The sequence below is a fragment of the Chiloscyllium punctatum genome, chromosome 6 (genome assembly GCF_047496795.1).
Source record: "Chiloscyllium punctatum isolate Juve2018m chromosome 6, sChiPun1.3, whole genome shotgun sequence".
Taxonomy (NCBI): Eukaryota; Metazoa; Chordata; class Chondrichthyes; order Orectolobiformes; family Hemiscylliidae; genus Chiloscyllium; species Chiloscyllium punctatum.
The window spans coordinates 77,023,123-77,043,780 of NC_092744.1; the positions used below are offsets into that span (position 1 = coordinate 77,023,123).

General features: G+C 41.8%; 1 protein-coding gene across 30 annotated transcripts in view; it reads right to left on the minus strand.

Moving 5' to 3' along the window:
* Positions 1 to 20,658, minus strand: part of kif1aa (kinesin family member 1Aa) — a 326,170-nt gene that overhangs the window by 141,275 nt on the left and 164,237 nt on the right. For 16 of the 30 annotated variants that reach the window (XM_072573041.1, XM_072573021.1, XM_072573039.1 and 13 more), the window contains exons 11-14: positions 20,572 to 20,647; positions 19,609 to 19,687; positions 19,175 to 19,317; positions 16,665 to 16,703 (exon numbers count right to left, since the gene is read on the minus strand). In XM_072573041.1, coding sequence (XP_072429142.1) covers positions 16,665 to 16,703; positions 19,175 to 19,317; positions 19,609 to 19,687; positions 20,572 to 20,647 — 337 coding nt within the window. The remainder of the gene's footprint in view (positions 1 to 16,664; positions 16,704 to 19,174; positions 19,318 to 19,608; positions 19,688 to 20,571; positions 20,648 to 20,658) is intronic. The other 14 variants (XM_072573022.1, XM_072573040.1, XM_072573019.1 and 11 more) reach the window with 1 other exon arrangement.

A 20,658-nucleotide genomic window follows, 5' to 3' on the forward strand; every position in this document is an offset into this window, starting at 1 on the left:
ATAATTTTTTAAAATTTCTATAGCCACATGGAGAAACAAGCTGACACGGTATGTAGTTGAATTGTCACATATAATTACCTCAACCAGAAGCTTTCAGAACATTTCCAAAGGATAATTGCATTATTTAGGTTAAAAAGAGAAGTATAGGTTTAAACCTCATGATAAATTGAAAATACTAGAGCTGCAAAAGTGATAGCATTATACAAAGAAATGCAAGAGGATTGGTGTGACAGATCTTGCAGGTACTGTCACCATGGCAATGTGTCATGTCACCTTCAGTGGCTAATGAATCCTGTCTTCTTCCTTTATGAAAGCATAAATGTTCAAAAAGATTATAGAGATAGACATCTTCCTCCAGCACAACAAGCAAGAGAACAAGAAATGAAGCACTGGAGGCAGGAAAGCCAGGGCCATGGAAATACAGGCTATACTCACCCAAGAATTTTAAAAACTGGAAGGAGAACGAACCCTTTTACTCCTTGACTCCATTCCACCATATTAATGTTTGATGAACCCATTATTAAGCTTTTTGATTAGGAAGAAACAATCTGTGGCTATTAAGGGGCTGAGCAAATTCATATCCTGTATATAGGGAGTACCTGTAACATTGGGGTGGGATGAGAGAAGTGAGACTGAGGAAGTCAATCAACTCTCTTCACAAAAGAAAAGATATATGCTTCCAGATTTTCATCTCTCCAACTGGCCTGCAACCTAATAAAAGTTGTAGCAGAGTTTGGTTTAAATGCGGAGATTAAAAATCATGACTTATTTCAGAAAGAAGAGTGCAATTAGAGTTACTTTAAACAAGAGTGACTGAACCCAAGTGCAAACTGTCGGGGTATTATTTCATATTGATGTCTTGTGAAGCTCAATCTTATGATCAATGGAGAAATGAAGTAGATAGGTGGACACAGGATTCCATCTTTCCAAATAAAAAGCACAAAAAAACCTTGGCACTGTCACTGAGAAGCAGAACCAAGTATAAAGTATTCTCAGAGCTGAGATGCCCAGCAATTGGACACATTTGGAAATTCTATCAAAACACAAATTTATGTGGAAGATGACTTCCTAAAATATATGCAGCATGATCACATGCAGAATGGATTTCCACAGAGAAATATGTAAGGGAACTTAATAGAACTTATATAAGATCACAAAAACTCTATTTGTAGATTCTGAGTTTTGTGCTTGCCGATAAATAGCCAGATTGTGGTTAGACCACTAACGTAATGTCACCATTGTTCTACAGGTCTGCTCTCCCATTAATGAGAAATGACTGATGGCGGTTGAACCTGAGGGTCACCACGCCTCAAGTGAGGGAAGAGGTTGAGAAGGCGGGACCCTCACAGTAACCACACTGAGACAAGAATTGAACCATCCTACTAGTATTATTCAGCATCACAAACCAGCCATCCAGCCGACTGAGCTAACCAATCCCCAAAACCTCAACCTTATTATGTGCAGCTAGATCTTCAGAAAGAGACGCATTTTTGGAACAGATATTGGAACCCTTGAAAGAACTCCTGTGAAAAAAAGAATCATTTCCAGGGTACAAATACGCAGCAGTATCAGGGAAAGTGGAAGATTCAACAGTGGAAGCATTTCGAGATCATCTGATACAGGGTACAAGCGTTGATGTGAAAGAAGGATCATGACCAAAAAGGACTGAGAACAGGACACGTTCGACATTTATGACAGCAGCAAGAATTAGACATCAATAATATGAATGCCCAGGGCATGGTGAACAGTTGTTTCAGATGTGACTCAAAATATCATTATACAATGAGTTGGCCTAAATGGAGTAACAAGTTTTTGAAATGTAAGTTCAGAAGGGGAGGTGCCTAAGTCTGATCAAGCAGAAGCAATTGAACTGGTCACAGTACTTAGTTCAGTAATGAATATCCTAGTCACAGATGGTATTCAATTGCACTCTGGCAATGAATGCACATCCCCACAGTGTTTGGAGTGAATTGGCTAAAATGTTACCTAAATTCTTTAAATAATAAGGATAAAAGTAAGATTAAAGGACTTAAGATTTCTAATTTGAAATTTCTAAATTAGGGACGGCATGGTGGCGCAGTATTTAGTAGGGACCCTGGTTCAATTCTAGCCTCAGGTGACTGTCCATATGGAGTTTGCACATTCTCCCTGTGCCTGTGTGTGTTTCCTTCTGTTGCTCCGGTTTCCTCCCACAATCCAATGATGTGCAGGTTAGATGGATTGGCCATGCTAAATTGACTGTAGTGTCTAGGGATGTGTAGGGTAGGCGGATTAGCCATGAGAAATGTTGGGTTACAGAGATAAGATGGCAGTGTGGGTCAAGGTGGGATGCTTTTCAGAGGGTTGGTGCAGACTCAATGGGCAGAATGGCCTTTTTCCAAACTTTGGGGATTCTATGATTCTAAATGCTTCACGTTTGGGAATGAAAACACATTTAAGTCTTTAAAAATAATGGTAAGTCTCTGTAAAAGTGCTGGAGGAAACCATCTTATCAGCATAGAACTAGCATTGAGTGAAATACTCTCACAGTTGAGCAGGCTGTCATTGAAAAAAGCTCATAGGAAACTGGATCGTGGAACACGACAAGTGTCCAGACCTTATTGTATTACCTTAATGAGACCTAACATCTCCAATCAAAATATTAAAGAACTGTTAGTGTTATTAAGAAAAAAGGGCTAATTGTTTTAAAACTACAATTTAAAATCTTGCTAAAAGCTTCAGAAATAAGGGACACTGAGTGCAGAGTAAAGTTATGGAGATCAACAATAAATGTGTTGTTTGTAAATATATAGAGGGACAATACCACCATTGTGAGTCTCCAGCTCTTAAGAAATTTTAATAAAGTTGTAGTATTGGAGTTGAAGATTTCGAACGAAGTAAAAAATATTTTCATGTTGTACTTTGTCAAGAGAGCAACTAGATCCTCCAGCATACAATAATGTATGGAAAAGAAGAGAATCTGATAGTGGACAAGGTAATGGAGAGATGAATGGAGGCTGGATTGAAGGCAACGGTTAAATTTCTGATTGACATCTGCTAAATGAGTGTTCGACTCCCAACTTGGGAAGGGAACCACAATTAGTTCCATTTCTTCTGAATATTTGAATGTTGGACATGGAGGAAGAAGGGCCTTCAGTAAGACTGAGGTTTCTGAAACAAAAATCAACAAGTGTCATGGCAGCATATAAGGACGTCAGAGATAAATCTTAATTAGTGGGGGGCATGGTAGATTACAAAAAACAAGGGTAGAAATTGTAGAAAGGTTATAGTAAAGTTATAGGTAGTGACAATAAAGCAGTAGCTTTTACAGCATGGTGACTGACCTGTTAAAGTACATTCCTTGAAATTAATTGCTACTGGTTATATATTCACAGAATTTGACCAAGTAACAGCAAGTGAAAAGACACCATACCATTAGATATACATACGCTGGGCAATTACAAGCAATAGATTCTGACACAAAGGGCTGATTGAACATATACACACTGATACTGAAGATGACGACAGCTCCTAAAAGTTGGCAGTGGAGTCACACACATGCCGTAGAGGCCAGTGAATGGAGGGATGCCACCAACACTGGGAGAGTAGGGAAAGCCAGTGGCAAATGCAAAAATTGGCTAAATGTGCAAAGGACAGAGGTAAGATCGATAAACTAGCAAAATGTCAGGGTCAGGAAGTGGACCCAGAAGCAAGCATGGTCCAAGGGAAAAATGCACTGGCTGGTTAAAGGAACCCAGGTCTCTAGAAGGAGCAATCTTGTAGAGGTAGTCCAGAATGAGATCAAGGTCATAGTTTGGCAAGAACAAGGACCATGAACAAGTGATACCATGAGAAGTAGAAGTCCTTGTAATTGAGAGGTTTTAGTGGCTGTGAACAAATTAAAAGATAAGTTGATAAGGGATGTCCTACAAAATGAATTAGAAGGCACCAGATAGGGGTCAGCCAGCTTCATCACACAAATGGATATGCACAGAAATTGTACTTTCAGCCAACATGCATCAGGCTAAAGCTGGACTAGCAGCTCTGCATTTCAAAGAAAGGCTTAATGATCAATGTGTTAGAGCTGATTCCTGTACACAGAAAAATTGAGCCTGAAGATTTTCTGAGCTGTTTTAGCAACATACTGTTGGGAATTGATTATAAAATTATATGTTTTAACAACAGGAAAAGGTCTCAAAGAGAAGTCGTATTGAAGCCACCTCAGGAAGCACTATTCACGGGAAACTGGAAATTAGGTCAGTGTGTTTATGGGTTGAATGGTGCATTGAGGGTTTGTTACTTCTCAGCTCGGTTTAGAATTAAAATGAGATTTATTGTCATGTGTTCTCAAGTACAGGGATACAGGAGTACAGTGAAGAGTGTACAAAGTCACCATTTCCAGTGCCATCTTAGGTACAAAAATACCTAGGTACAACATCTTAGGTATGAATTAGAAAAATAAAGAAATAAAAGGTAAAAGTTCAGCATTACAGTCCTTCTAAAGCAGGGAGTCCACTCTGGGCTTTGCTTTGAGGTCAGGCGTCCCTCGAGTGCATGCTGGCTCAAGGAGTGGAGGTAAGAAGAGAGAAAAGAAAGAAGAGAAAGAAAAAAGAATGAAAAGTGGAAAAAGTAGATAAAGAAACAGACATAGTGAATGAGCTCTGGCTTAGGAGCCTATTCAGCCGCCATCTTGGATCATCAGGGTTGTCCTGCTATAGGCAGGATATATAGTTCAAGATAGACCCAGTGTTATTTTATCAGTGTCGCAAGGAGAAATTAGCAAGCATCTTTATGATGCGCATTAATGTTTATTGTGAGAGGTTCTGCAGAATTCAAGCAATGTGAGATGGATAAAATAAAAATTAAAATTAGTAGTTAAGCTTCGGAAGCCTGTAAATATGTAGGATTTGATGTCACAGCAAGGCAGGGCTAACCTAGGTACACTATGTTACTTAGCACATATCAATCATATCCCAATTAAACAGGCTAGGTTCACTCACAAAGGGAATCCTACATCCAAGGTAGAAGTAGACCAGTTAAGAAGTGGATTGGTAAGTTGAACTGTTTGTGCTCTCAGACTAGACCTAAGGCCAATAATGGCCTGTTGGAATTGAGCACCATGTTAAAACGTATAATAGTGAAAAGGTGCTGACAGCATAAAATAACTTAAATTCAGAAAAATGCATACTCAAATCTCCAACCTTGGGTTACCAGAAGATAGAAAGTTCACCATTTTTAGTGATGTTTCACATGCCAATCTTCCAGATGGACATTCTAATACAGCATGGTTTATTAGATTCGTAGTGCAAAAGAATAACAAACATTCACCACTAGCCTGGAAGCCAAGAGATTTGAAAAAAAGGCTAGTTAAAAGTATATTAATTTCTGAAACACTGGCGCAAGTAGAAGTAATAGATATGGGTGTGTACATCTCTAATATCCTGAAGCAGCCCTTCTACAATGGGCAATCTGAGGAAAAAATACATTCCCTGAAAGGTTATATGGATAATCATTTTCTGTGGGGCAACGTTCACTTGGCAAAATGCCTCACTGAGTTTTGATTGTGACTTGACATTGGTAATGCTAGGGAATATGAAATCCATATTGGTTGTGTTATATCACACAACATAGAAGAACTTTTAAAAACTGATTAGTTTTGGAAAGGTTATCAAAAGTTTGAATTTAAAGAAAGGAAGAACATTTGTTGATGTGTGGTTAATAATATTGTGAAGCTTGGAGAAGTTTTTATCTCAAGTTATGAAGAAATAGGTGTTAGCTATTAATTGTCTGAGTGCATACATATAGGGTTCACCTGATACAGTGGGTGTGAGAATAAGAGGAATAAAACTGAGCAAGTTGATAAACTCTGCACTAAAGAAAAGGTATATGTGACTTGATTTCAATCAGTCCAACTGGTATCAAATTTATTAACATGCCATTTAATGTGATCCTTAACCTCAACTCAATTTTTCTGCCCTATTCCCATCTCCCTGTTTCTCTTAGTGCCCAAAATCCTATTGATGTTTCTGCTGTATTTACTCAATATAGCCTGTGGGAACTTGAAAATATTTACAACCATCTTAATGAATAAAGTCCTCCTCATCAAAGTCTGAAATGGCAAGCCTTTTATCATCAGATAAAAATCCCATTCTCAGCATCTCTCAAATGTATGTTTCAATGAGATCATCTCCCATTCTTCTAAAGTCCAGAAAGTTTTGGCCCAGTTTATTCAAAGATGGCAGAACTTATTTTTCCATGTTTTCCCAATGTCCTGTAATAATCTTCTCACTTGCTAATGCACAGCTTTATTGTTCTTTGCCACAGTATATGTGTCCATCCAATGTATCTAAGTACTTGCATGTATTTGAGTTCCCCAAGGATGTATGTGCTCCCATTGCAGGAATGCGAACAGAGTTATGTATCCCTGTTTGTGTATGTATCTCAGGCATATCCCGTTTTATAAATACATGGTCCTACTTAGCTGCACCTATGGATGTGTCTGTTCTGCACATTTGCTTGTTTGTGTTGCTTGGCATACATCTGTGTTCATTATATATAAGTGATCCATGTATATACGGGCTTTCCCCAGACATGTATGGCATATGTATGTGTACATATATGTATACAGATATGTGAATATATGCATGGTGTATGCTTACACACTATGCATATATTTCTACTGTCCATCCTATACACATACCTGTTTTTATATTTGTGTACAGTCTATATGATCTGTGTGCCTTATCTGTACTTCGCTGTATGCATATGTTTGTCTCTCTTTTGTATATTACACCTTTGCGTGCAGCACATGTTTCATGTACATATTTACACCTCATGTATATGTTTGTCCTGTGTCCATGTCTATATCATATTTAGGCATATTGCTCTTGAATGTGTATGCCCCTTGGGTTTGTGCGTGCCCCGCGTATGAGCATGCCCAATTTACATGTGCCTTGGCTAACTTTGTTCATCATTATGTCCTATATATGATCCACTCCCTATTTATGCAATATTTATGTATACCTACGTGTGCTGTGTGTGAGCCCCATGTTTGTTTTTCACATCTCCCCATGTTCATAAATATCTATAAATGTTCCTTATATGTCCATGTTCTGTGAATGTGCTACTTGAATATAAACCGCTGTGTGCCATCTTTGTGTCTGCGTTCCACATATGTATATGTTCTTTGCAAGTGTCTGAGGCCTATGCATATATCATGTGGTGCCTGACGTTTGACTGTATAACCTGAGTTTACGTTGGAGCTGGTTATGTAAATGTCATGGATATTTATTGTTGTATCTCCACTGTCATGTTTTCTGCCTGAGATAGAAGTAAGGCTGTCTAACCCTTTAAATTCCACAGAGATGCGTTCACATTGAGGTCTCATAAGTGTTGAGTTGGTAGCACTATAACCTCACTGTTAGATGGATGTGGTTTCTGGTGAATACACTGGTCGTGAAGTTCTCTCTTCATGGGTTCTTTGCCTAAAAACAGGTCCTTGGTGATAATTTGCCAACCTACAGTGATGTGTTATGGAAGGGCAAGGAGGCTGATCTTGAGTCTATCTCAGCTGTAACAAGAGGATTGAACCCCATGTGTTGCTATTAACAGATCCATACACGAAATGTCTATCCACCTGAACTAAGTGACCCCTTTGCTGAAATTTAATGGGAACTACTTTGTCATACTTTGCCAAAGAAGTAGCTCTGTACATTGGAGAGGAACAGGAGCCCTCATTCCCACAGCAGGTCTACCCTGTCAACAGCCTTGTTGTGGGTGTGATAGCCACAGTGCAGTGTGATTCCAGACAGCCTGTCCAACTTCTCTGAAACAGCCCAAAGTATAATCAAAATCCACCAACAGCAAGGCAGTTCTGTTGTGTGCCAAATTTGGTTGGATGGGATTCAGTAAACATACATCTCGTTCTAAATAAGCGACATTGACATTAGACACAGAGAGCAAGAAAGACAAAGATGGAGCACGCGCGTCTGCGCGCACACACACACAGACACACACACAGACACACACACACACACACACACACAGCAAACAGCAAGAGGGCGATGCACAGCAGAAACATTGCAATAGCATGAGGGGTGCAGTCATGTAGTAAGCCTCTCAGGAAACGGCTCAACACCAGACATGCTGTGCTCTGTCACTAGTTTTAAAGCAGGATATGTGCTTGTTAGTCTTTAACAGTGGTTCAATCCTTCAGCCCTCTGAGCTCCTCCAATTCTGGCTTAATTTTCTTCATTCCATAATCAATGCTTATGTCTTCAGCTACTGAGGCCCTCAACTCCAAAATGCCCTCCCTCAACTTCTCCATCTCTCCATCTCTTCCTCTTATAAACTACTCCTTCAAACCTACTTCTTTGGGCATACTTTTAGTCATCTCTCCCGTTTTTTTGGCTTGGTATCAAATTTGATTAATTCAACTTCTGTGAAGTATCTTGGGGCATTTTACAGCTTTAAAGGCACTACATAAACAAAGCGTTTTTGCTATCCCAGTTATTTGATGTCATTAATTTTTATATATCCTTTGAGAACCATTTATCTATTAACACACTCAGTAAGAAAGAGTAAACTGCTTGTATATCAAGATCCTTTGGCAAAGATGGTCATACCCTGTATATTTTATGTTCGTTTTTTTTAAGTTTAAAAAGGGCACGTTTATTCTTAACTTTTAAAAAGCTTTATTTCTGTCTCAACAAAAGTTGGTGCCTTGGGAGGAGCAATAACAAATTTAAGAGGAAGAGGTGTTAGAGCAAAAATTGCATTAAATGGCTGGTGAAAGATCGATGGTACACTTAATATATTGAGGGGACTGGTATGTTGTCTAATAATCGATAAAATATTAACCCGAGAGTGCTGGACAGGCTTGATCACTGAAAGTGTTTAAAGAGGAGGTGGAGTTTTGAAATAGTGGGGAGTTGATGACTGTCATAAGCTCAAGAGGAGTTGAGGCCTGGGGCAGATCAACCAAGATGTTGTTCAATGGTAGGTTGGGTTTGAGGGACCCCAATGGTGCACTCCTGCTCCTATTTCTTATCTAGCCCAATGTTAGTCTGACAGCTCCTATTTCTTATGTCCTTATGTATCCCAATGTTAATCTGACAACTCCTATTTCTTATGTCCTTATGTAGCCCTAACAGCACACCAACACTGGCATATGTGAACGGAATTATATAGGGGTTATTGCTATAAGATGCGAGGGTAGTGGTGTGGCCATTGTTTGAGCCAGAGCACTGGGTAACCAGGAGTCTGTAGCAAGGGTAGCAGTGCAGAAGCCTTTCAGTTACAGCATGAGAGAAAGCATCCCAAGGAGCCAGTACAAGTGCGCGTTAATCTGGTCAGCAATAACAAGGGGAGACTTCAAACCATAGAGCCATACAATATGGAGGAGGCCATTCAACCCATTGCATCTGGGCCAGCTGTCCCACTTTTCTACCTGTTCATCATAGCCATGCAAATATCTCTTTTGTTATCACTGTGAAAGTTCTATATTGTAATTTTGGTGCCTTTAACTGCAAGGTTACACATCATGAGATAAGGTTTTGTATTAAAACTAAGTTACCTCAAAGCCCACAGATGTGCTATCACTTGATCAGGTTTGATGCCGTCAGCATTTTGGACAGTGGATAATAGCAGCCGGGTGGCTTGGGGATTACCTCAGGGCACAGAATGCCATCTAATGCACAGTGATAAGCACAAATGTTGGGGTGTGGGCAAGTGGGCTCCAGTAACAGAATGAGGTACTAGATTAAGAGGTGGTAATAGACAGTGGGCACCAGTCACCTTATGCTATTTGAGGAAAGCCATTCCTGGGGTATTCCCCATCACTTGCCCTGAGGTGGGACAAAGGCAACCTCTCAGCCACATTACGTCAAACCATGTAGACAAACTGGACTCGGAAATAAAAGCAAACTTAAACCAAACTTTCTCTCCCGTATGAGTGCCTGGCTTAGGAAGAACACCAATATCCGTGGTCCATGGGCTGATTCTCTTGAACTAAAATGTTACTGAGGGTATTGGAGAGGTCTCTATCATGGCATCAGTTATGGTCATTGCTGACTCACATTCACAGCAGTAGTGACGCCATCTTGAAAACCCAAACTCCCAGTTGGTGTTATGATGTATAAGGGTTTCCCTGAAATCTTTGCATGGTAATCTATCATAATGAATTGCTGAGGCAAGGCTACTGGGAAAGACCTGACACCCACAAACAGCAGACATTAAATCACACAGACTGAGAGAACGAGGCATTTCTGTGTATGGATTGAGATGATTCATTCAGGGAACATCGAGGTAATAGTGCTCCTAATGTAAGAAGATCTAAGTTGGGGGCGGGGGTGGGGTTGCAATATTAGTTGGGCGAGAATGTACCTGGTCCAGTAAATTGAAAATAGTGATGGGGATTTAGCACTGCAGTAGAACAATGGGCTGCTTTTAAGAAGTAGTTTGGGGAAGCTGAGGTATAGTCCCAGGCTATTCAAATGCCAAAAGGTGATTAAAGAGGTAGACGATAAGATGAAACAAAAAAGAAGGCATACACCAGATGTCAGATTGATAATGTAGGTTCGAAATAGGCTGAATATAAAACGTTCACAGGGGAACAGGAAAAGCAAGGTAAAGAATGTGTCTGAGAAGAGACCAGCAGTTAATATAAAAGAGAATCCAAAATTTTTCTACATGTATATTATTCATATTTCGATGGTAGGAGAAAGGATCAGATTGATTAGGGAACACAAGGATTTTTGGATGGAGGCAGAGACTAATAACTGAGTACTTACCAAATAATTTTCCCTAGGCAGGAAATGCTGGCTAAACCATCATGAAAGAGGAGATAGTTGAGACACTGCACAGAGTAGAAATTGATAAAGAGAGGGAATCTTTTCCCCATGGCAGAAAGAGGGCAAACACTTTAGGTGACAAATAAGTGGTTTAGAGGTGATCTGATGAAAAGGTTTTCCAGCCAGGGAGTGGTAAAGGGTGGTGGAATGTGCTGCTTGAGACGGTGGTGGAGACAAGAATTCTTGCAACATTTAAGAAGCATCTGCAGTAGATGTGATCTATATGGACTTCAGTAAGGCGTTCGACAAGGTTCCCCATGGGAGACTGGTTAGCAAGGTTAGATCTCATGGAATACAGGGACACCTAGCCATTTGGACACAGAACTGGCTCAAAGGTAGAAGACAGAGGGTGGTGGGTGGAGGGTTGTTTTTCAGACTGGAGGCCTGTGACCAGTGGAGTGCCACAAGGATCGGTGCTGGGCCCTCTACTTTTTGTCATTTACATAAATGATTTGGATGCGAGCATAAGAGGTACAGTTAGTAAGTTTGCAGATGAGACCAAAATTGGAGGTGTAGTGGACAGCGAAGAGGGTTATCTCAGATTACAACAGGATCTGGACCAGATGGGCCAATGGGCTGAGAAGTGGCGGATGGAGTTTAATTGAGATAAATGCGAGGTGCTGCATTTTGGGAAAGCAAATCTTAACAGGACTTATACACTTAATGGTAAGTTCCTAGGGAGTGTTGCTGAACAAAGAGACCTTGGAGTGCAGGTTCATAGATCCTTGAAAGTGGAGTCGCAGGTAGATAGGATAGTGAAGAAGGCGTTTGGTATGCTTTCCTTTATTGGTCAGAGTATTGAGTACAGCAGTTGGGAGGTCATGTTGCAGCTGTACAGGACATTGGTTAGGTCACTGTTGGAATATTGCATGCAATTCTGGTCTCCTTCCTATTGGAAAGATGTCGTGAAACATGAAAGGGTTCTGAAAAGATTTACAAGCATGTTACCAGGGTTGGAGAATCTGAGCTACAGGGAGAGGCTGAACAGGCTGAGACAGTTTCCCTGGAGCATCGGAGGCTGAGGGATGACGTTATAGAGGTTTACAAAATTATGAGGGGCATGGATAGCATAAATAGGCAAAGTCTTTTCCGAGGGGTCAGGGATTCCAGAGCTAGAGGGCATAGGTTTAGGGTGAGAGGGGAAAGATATAAAAGAGACCTAAGGGGCAACTTTTTCACGCAGAGGGTAGTACATGTATGGAATGAGCTGCCAGAGGATGTGGTGGAGGCTGGTACAATTGCAACATTTAAGAGGCATTTGGATGGGTATATGAATAGGAAGGGTTTGGAAGGATATGGGCCGGGTGCTGGCAGGTGGGACTAGATTGGGTTGGGATATCTGGTCGGCATGGATGCGTTGGACCGAAGGGTCTGTTTGACTCTCTATGATTCTAGCAGGTTATGGACCACGTGCAGGTAAGTGGGATCAGTGTTGTTTGAAATCTTTTGGTCAGCATAGACACAGTGGGCTGAAGGGCCTGTTCCTATGCTGTATGACTCAATAAATTTGAAATGGTGGCAGTATTTGAAGTGGATGAGTCATTAAGACTAGCTGGGATATATTTGGAAATTGTGAAGGAAGTAGGGAAAGAAATTACAAAGGCACTGACTGTAACCTTCCAATCTTCCTTAGATATTGGGGGGATACCAGTGGAGTGGACAACCAAGCAATTATATCCTTGTTCAAAACAGAATGGAAAGATATTCCCAGCAAATATAGATCAGTCAGCTTAATCTGGGCAATGGGCAAGCGTTTGGAAAGGATAACTCAATACAAAATTTACAATCACACAGACAGTCAGGGCAGGCAGGGACAAGGTAAGACTAATAAATTAAACTGCATTTATTTCAATGTAAGAGGCCTAACAGGGAAGGCAGGTGAACTCAGGGCATGGTTAGGAACATGAGACTGGGATATCAGAGCAATTACGGAAACATGGCTCAGGGATGGGCAGGACTGGCAGCTTAATTGTCCAGGATACAAATGCTACAGGAAGGATAGAAAGGGAGGCAAGAGAGGAGGGGGAATGGCATTTTTGATAAGGGATAGCATTACAGCTGTGCTGAGGGAGGATATTCCTGGAAATACATCCAGGGAAGTTATTTGGGGGGAACTGAAAAATAAGAAAGGGATGATCACCTTATTGGGACTGTATTATAGAAACCCCAATAGTCAGAGGGAAATTGAGAAATAAACTTATAAGGAGATCTCAGCTATCTGTAAGAATAATAGGGTAGTTATGGTAGGGGATTTTAACTTTCTAAACATCAACTGGGACTGCCATTGTGTTAAAGGTTTAGATGGAGAGGAATTTCTTAAGGGTGTACAAGACAATTTTCTGCTTCAGTATGTGGATGTACCGACTAGAGAAGGTGCAAAACTTGACCTACTCTTGGGAAATAAGGCAGGGCACGTGACTGAGGTGTCAGTGGGGGTGCACTTTGGGGCCAACGACCATAATTCTATTCGTTTTAAAATAGTGATGGAAAAGGATAGACCAGATCTAAAAGTTGAAGTTCTAAATTGGAGAAGGGCCAATTTTGACGGTATTAGGCAAGAACTTTCGAAAGTTGATTGGAGGCAAATGTTCACAGGTAAAGGGACGGCTGGAAAATGGGAAGCCTTCAGAAATGAGATAACAAGAATCCAGAGAAAGTATATTCCTGTCAGGGTGAAAGGGAAGGCTGGTAGCTATAGGGAATGCTGGGTGACTAAAGAAATTGAGGGTTTGGTTAAGAAAAAGAAGGAAGCATATGTCAGGTTCAGACAGGATAGATCGAGTGAATCCTTAGAAGAGTATAAAGAAAGTAGGAGTATACTTAAGAGGGAAATCAGGAGGGCAAAATGGGGACATGAGATAGCGTTGGCAAATAGAATTAAGGAGAATCCAAAGGGTTTTTACAAATATATTAAGGACAAAAGGGTAACTAGGGAGAGAATAGGGCCCCTCAAAGATCAGCAAGGCAGCCTTTGTGTGGAGCCACAGAAAATGGGGGAGATACTAAATGAATATTTTGCATCAGTATTTACTGTGGAAAAGGATATGGAAGATATAGACTGTGGGGAAATAGATGGTGACATCTTGCAAAATGTCCAGATTACAGAGGAGGAAGTGCTGGATATCTTGAAATGGTTAAAGGTGGATAAATCCCCAGGACCTGATCAGGTGTACCAGAGAACTCTGTGGGAAGCTAGAGAAGTGATTGCTGGGCCTCTTGCTGAGATATTTGTATCATAGATAGTAACAGGTGAAGTGCCGGAAGACAGAAGGTTGGCAAACGTGGTGCTACTGTTTTAAGAAGGGCGGTAAAGACAAGCCAGGGAACTATAGACCGGTGAGCCTGACCTCGGTGGTGGGCAAGTTGTTGGAGGGAATCCTGAGGGACAGGATGTACATGTATTTGGAAAGGCAAGGACAGATTCGGGACAGTCAACATGGCATTGTGCGTGGGAAAACATGTCTCACAAACTTGATTGAGTTTTTTGAAGAAGTAACAAAGAAGATTGATGAGGGCAGAGCAGTAGATGTGACCTATATGGACTTCAGTAAGGTGTTCGACAAGGTTACCCATGGGAGACTGATCAGCAAGGTTAGATCTCATGGAATACAGGAAGAACTAGCCATTTGGATATAGAACTGGCTCAAGGTAGAAGACAGAGGGTGGTGATGGAGGGTTGTTTTTCAGACTGGAGGCCTGTGACCAGTGGAGTGCCACAAGGATCGGTGCTGGGCCCTCTACTTTTTGTCATTTACATAAATGATTTGGATGCGAGCATAAGAGGTACAGTTAGTAAGTTTGCAGATGACACCAAAATTGGAGGTATAGTGGACAACGAAGAGGGTTATCTCAGATTACAACAGAATCTGGACCAGATGGGCCAATGGGCTGAGAAGTGGCAGATGGAGTTTAATTGAGATAAATGCGAGGTGCTGCATTTTGGGAAAGCACATCTTAGCAGGACTTATACACTTAATGGAAAGGTCCGAGGGAGTGTTGCTGAACAAAGAGACCTTGGAGTACAGGTTCATAGATCCTTGAAAGTGGAGTCGCAGATAGATAGGGTAGTGAAGAAAGCATTTGGTATGCTTTCCTTTATTGGTCAGAGTATTGAGTACAGGAGTTGGGAGGTCATGTTGCAGCTGTATAGGATATTGGTTAGGCCACTGTTGGAATATTGCATGCAATTCTGGTCTCCTTCCTATCGGAAACATGTCGTGAAACATGAAAGAGTTCTGAAAAGATTTACAAGGATGTTGCCAGGGTTGGAGGATCTGAGCTACAGCGAGAGGCTGAACAGGCTGGGGCTGTTTTCCCTGGAACGTCAGAGGCTGAGGGGAGACCTTATCGAGGTTTACAAAATTATGAGGGGCATGGATAGGGTAAATATACAAAGTCTTTTCCCTGGAGTCGGGGATTCCAGAACTAGAGGGCATAGTTTAGGGTGAGAGGGGACAGATATAAAAGAGACCTAAGGGGCAACTTTTTCGAGCAGAGGGTGGTACGTGTATGGAATGAGCTGCCAGAGGATGTGGTGGAGGCTGGTACAATTGCAACATTTAAGAGCATTTGGATGGGTATATGAATAGGAAGGGTTTGGAGGGATATGGACCGGGTGCCGGCGGGTGGGACGAGATTGGGTTGGGATATCTGGTCGGCATGGACGGGTTGGACCAAAGGGTCTGTTTCCATACTGTACATCTCTTTGACTCTATGACTAAATGTGAACTACATAAGGAAAGCCAGCACAGATTTGTTAGAGGCAAATCATACTTTGGTAGTTTGCTTTTTTAATAATCAAGTAAGCAAGCGGGCTGATGAAGGGATTATACTCCAATATTGTCCACGTCGATTTTGAAAAGGAATTTGATCATAGGCTTGTCAACTCGGTTAAACCCTATGGGTTCAAAGGGACAGCAACAGCATGGCAATGACTTGGCTGAGTAACAAGATCCATGGTAATGACTAGTGGTTGTTTACAATTGAGAGAAAGGCTTACAGTGGAGTTCCCTAACAGTTGGGACTAAGGAATACATTACTGATCTGGTTTGGGGATTTCAAAATTTGAGAGTATTGTAGACTGTGAGGATGGTAATAGGACATAAATGGGCTGGTGAAATGGACAGACATATGGCACAAAGATTTATGAGATCAGTTCAAGTGATCAGGAACTTCAGCTACATCAACATATTCGGGAAACTGGTTGTGGGCAAGGGTTACTCTATTGGAAATGTTAACTTTGATTCCTCTCCACAGATGTTGCCAGACCTGCTGAGCTCTTCCAACAACTTCTGTTTTTGTTAGGGAAATTGGGGTTACTCTCATGTTAGAACATCGCAAAGACATTTGATGAAGTGTTCAAAATTGTCACTAATGTAAGTCGAAGAGAAACTGTTCCCAGTTGCGGTTGAATCTCGCACCAAATCACAGGTGATTGTCTGAAGTACCAAAGACGATCAATGAGGAAAAACTAGAAAGGGGGTAGAATGTGGAAATGTGTTGTTTCAGAATGTGATGGAGGCATATTCAACTATGGCTTTCAAAAGGAGCATTGGATAATTATCTGAACTGAAAGAAATTGCAGTTATTGGCACACATACACACACACACACACACACACACACCCGCCTATCCGTGGGTGATGCGGAACAGGGGGCGGGTGGTGATGGGTTCCCCATTTTTTGTGAGCATCCTTGATAATGACTAATGAATCTAGTCAAAGGGATGAAAAAGGTCTTTGTCTCATGCTGTTTTGTGAGGGGCTGTGTTTGAGCGCACGTGCGTGTGAGGGAAGCATCACAAGCTGCTACTGTGCTACGCCAACTATTTACACACATTTTCTTCCAGTTCTTTTGTCATCGGGCACCGGAGTCACTGAGAGATCAGAGAAAGGAGAGAAACAAAGGTGAGAGGTCAGAATACACAAAACAGCTTCACAACCACAACATCGATGGAAGGAATGAAACACCTTGCATTTGCTTCTATAAAACAGACGTCAGAGAGGAAATTAGCACCGAGGAAACATGAAAGAGATAGAAGAAAGGGTATGAAGAAACTTAAGGAAGAGGCAAGGTTTAGGAAAGGAAGTCATGACAACACGCAGCATAACCAGGTAAAAACCAAATTCTCCCATCCCACTTCGATACGACCTTGAGTATATGGAGGGTAAAGATTCCTTTCATTGCTATGTGCATTGATATGGTAAAGATATTTATCTAAGCTCTTAGGTGCACAAAGGATCAATTGGCATGAGCGGGATTCAGTTCGATATCAGAAACTGATTTGACAAGTAGATCTTTACACACCACCTTTCTTTTAATATTTTATCTCCCTATTCTGAAATTAACATTTAGATAAGGTATTCTTTTACTGTCTGTTCTGTCGGCTTTTCTTTGTATGAACTGTGCTGTCCTTTTTGAGGATCAGCCAGGATTGGGTAAGGAAGGTGTTTGGGATTTCTTTTCCATGTAAAAACCCTGGGAGCCTGCACAGGAAATGGTCCTCAGACAAAATAATTGCACCCAATTACTTTCAATATGATGACCAACTGAGGTCATTTCTTATGTTGCACATAATTAAAGGGTTGGATGTGGCCACTGCCCATCACACAGCAAGTAGACGTTACAATAAAATGCTGATAACAAACATTGCACCGTAAAAGCCAAGTGTTCACCCATAAGTCAGGAATTTCCTGAGCCATTGAATTGGCCTCGGTAAATATTCTCCTGAGTTTGGCGACTTTTGCTCCTGGGGAAGGGTGAGCTTTGCCACAGGGAGGGCAGGAGAATGGCCCACTGACCCCTGGGAGCAGAGCAGAGGCAACCCTGGGGCAGACAAGTGCAGAAGCACTATGATTCTCTCAGACCTCATCCCGAGTTGTTTCAGAAACTGCGGTCCTCTAACCCTCATCCCCAAACCACACCACTTCTCCCCACCCACGCCTACCCAACCCCTATGGTCACTCAGACATACTCCATGCTAACTCCTGTCACTCACCCAACCTTAATAATCCCCCACATCCTGCACGTTGCCTCCTGAGACACTCATACAATATCCATCAGGGGCAGACTTCAACAGCCATAAGGCGATTAAAATAATATGTTTCTAAACATCTCATGCAACAGTACTCTGTCAAAAACTCCATTTCATACAAATCTTAACTATTCTTATAAGAACAAGTGTAGATCTATATTCAGACCCAGCATGAAAGAAATCTAACCCTTGTAAATGACAATCAACAATGAAGTCAAAGACAATAGTGACTTTTAATACTCAGTCAAACATTCATAATGGCTTGGAGAATTCTCAAAGGGCTCTATTAAAGCAACATAACTAAATGCTGTTTTGTCTTTAACCAGCAGTAGATGGCCTATCAAAAAGGTCCAACCGAGGGTTTGTTGCAATCTTTCAAGGACAGCTGCAGCCGATTTCCATGCTTGATTAAAAAGCAAAGGATTCAAAAGACTTTGCATCATGACAATTACATGGACCTTATCCACTTTGTAAGAGTGTTGACATATACCCCATTAATTTGCAGCTCCTATACTGAGGTTCAGGTACTTGCAACAGCAAAGTTGGGGTCTGTTTAAAGTTTGCACTGAGTTCAAGTGGGTCTGCTGAGTTCAGGTTACCATCCCATGAGATCCACGGCCTTCCCTTTATCCTGACTGTTAAAAATGGGACCCATTGGGAAAAGGAATGGGACTTCAACATCTGGGGCCCAAATGCCATTTTTAAAGGTCTGTAGAGTCTTCCCAACTCCATTAAAATCTAGCCCAGCGTTTTGGGAAAAATGTATAATAAGGTTCGCCAGATGATACACAACAATATCAGCATTAAGAGAGAAAGAAAGCTAGACACTGGCCCACAGGTGAAATCTGCACTAACGGGGGACCTGGGCAATTCATAATTAGCTATGGTTCAGTTGAGACGTTTAGGAGAGGCATTGGATGATTATTTGGATAAAAACTATGTGCAAGAGTTTGAGGAGAAAGCAGGACATTGGAACCATGTAATGATGCTCATGTAACGACCCAGTGTAGGCACGTTGGGCTGAAAAGCCTTCTGCTGCACCTTAATACTGCTGTGATGGTGGAACTGCCCATTCTGAGCAATAACCTCAAGAAATACAGTCCAGCTGAGCAATCACACCACAGAATTATAGAACCTCTACAGTGCATATACAGGCCACTCTGCCCATCGAGTCTACAATGACCACTTATTTAAGATTACCAGTGGTCAATAACACAACAAACCAGGCAGCTTTCCTTGTGGAGGGTGGGAGGGTAGGGGTGAGAGGGTGGAGTCTAACATTCCCTGTGACTCAGTGGTACATTGCTGCTTACGATCAATAATGTCACCCAATCCCTGGGTACAAAGCAGGTCTCTCAGTCTGGACACTTCATCCTTCAGCTCCCGGATCAACTTGTTATTGGGATCCTCGTTAATGACTGCATTGCACCGGATCTGTTTCGCACGATCAGCATACCTAAGCAAGAGAATAAACCAGATGGTATGTTTGTTGCACTGGATAGTGGAACCCGGGGAAGAGTTCTGACAGGAACAGGGAATAGTCCTCAACTCGCTCAATGTTTCATTATCTTCTCCGTGCAGGATACCTATCCACATCCCAACACAATTCCACCCTTCCTCATGTCAGCCCCCACCTATGCTCCAGATCTACGTTCATATACTCCTCCCCCCTGCCTTGAGCCCAGGTGCCCCTTCTTCCAACACATCAGTGAGAGAGAGAGCTGAAGGGAGTCCCTCTGGTCCTTACCTCAAGGTGCTTAGCGTCTCATCGTAATTGATGTCAGCTGGACTCAGGGCTGCCACCATGGCAGTTCGGGAATTTCCCCCTGTGGAGGAGCAAAACAAAAGTCCAGTGTCACCGAACTCTTCCTCACACTTCCCCCACCATATCTCATTCCACTCCATTCCAGCCACATCAACTGACCACCGTGCCAGAAGTATCAATGATAGTGCCCATCCGAAGTTGGCTAGTGTCTGGTATTGCCCACCAATACCTGCTCAGCAAATGCCATTGTGGGGTTGCCCTAACAGCAGCTAAGACCACTGCACTGTGCTGTATAAATACTTTCTCATGCAGACCTTTTCCCTGACAGTGATCTGCAACTGAGTCATAATTTTCATTGTGACTGGCCACTCAGAGCAACTCATAGCGCCTGCTTTTCTCCAGTTTCTCAACTGACCATTTGGCAGCGTTAAGCAGCTCCAAAACTCTACCTTCTGTCAGACAGCTTCAGATTAAGCAAATGGACTTGGCTTGTGATTGGTTCTAGTGAGAGGAGTCGTGGCACGTTGAGAGCACTGAATCAGAAAATTGATAGCTCAACAAATATGAGCTGACTCTCCATTGCAGTATTGCATGGTTGGGAGAACTGTCTTTCTAACAGCAGTAGTTAAACGCAGTCTCTACCTGTCCCGCAAATATCAAATTACCTCCTGCTTTACAACAGTGATTTACACTTCAAAATACACTTCAGTGGTTGCACAATACTTTGGACTATTCTAGAGGCACTAAACATGCTACATAAATGCAGGCTTTCTTTATAACAGGATTCTTGTTTCAAGATGAAAGGGCCACAAGCAAGTCGTAGTATTGCACAGGTCTGTTGAGTAACTGTGTAACCTCCCAATCTCATGGTGAGATAACGCAGCATCCATGAGCTAACTGCTAACCTCAGTACATTGCTGTCTGGAGGAAAGAGCTCTCTCTTACCCAGGTTTTCTCGGAGTAACCATGTCAGCACCGAATCTCTGTATGGGATGAAATCAGTTTTCTTCTTTTTCTTGTTCTGAGCAACAT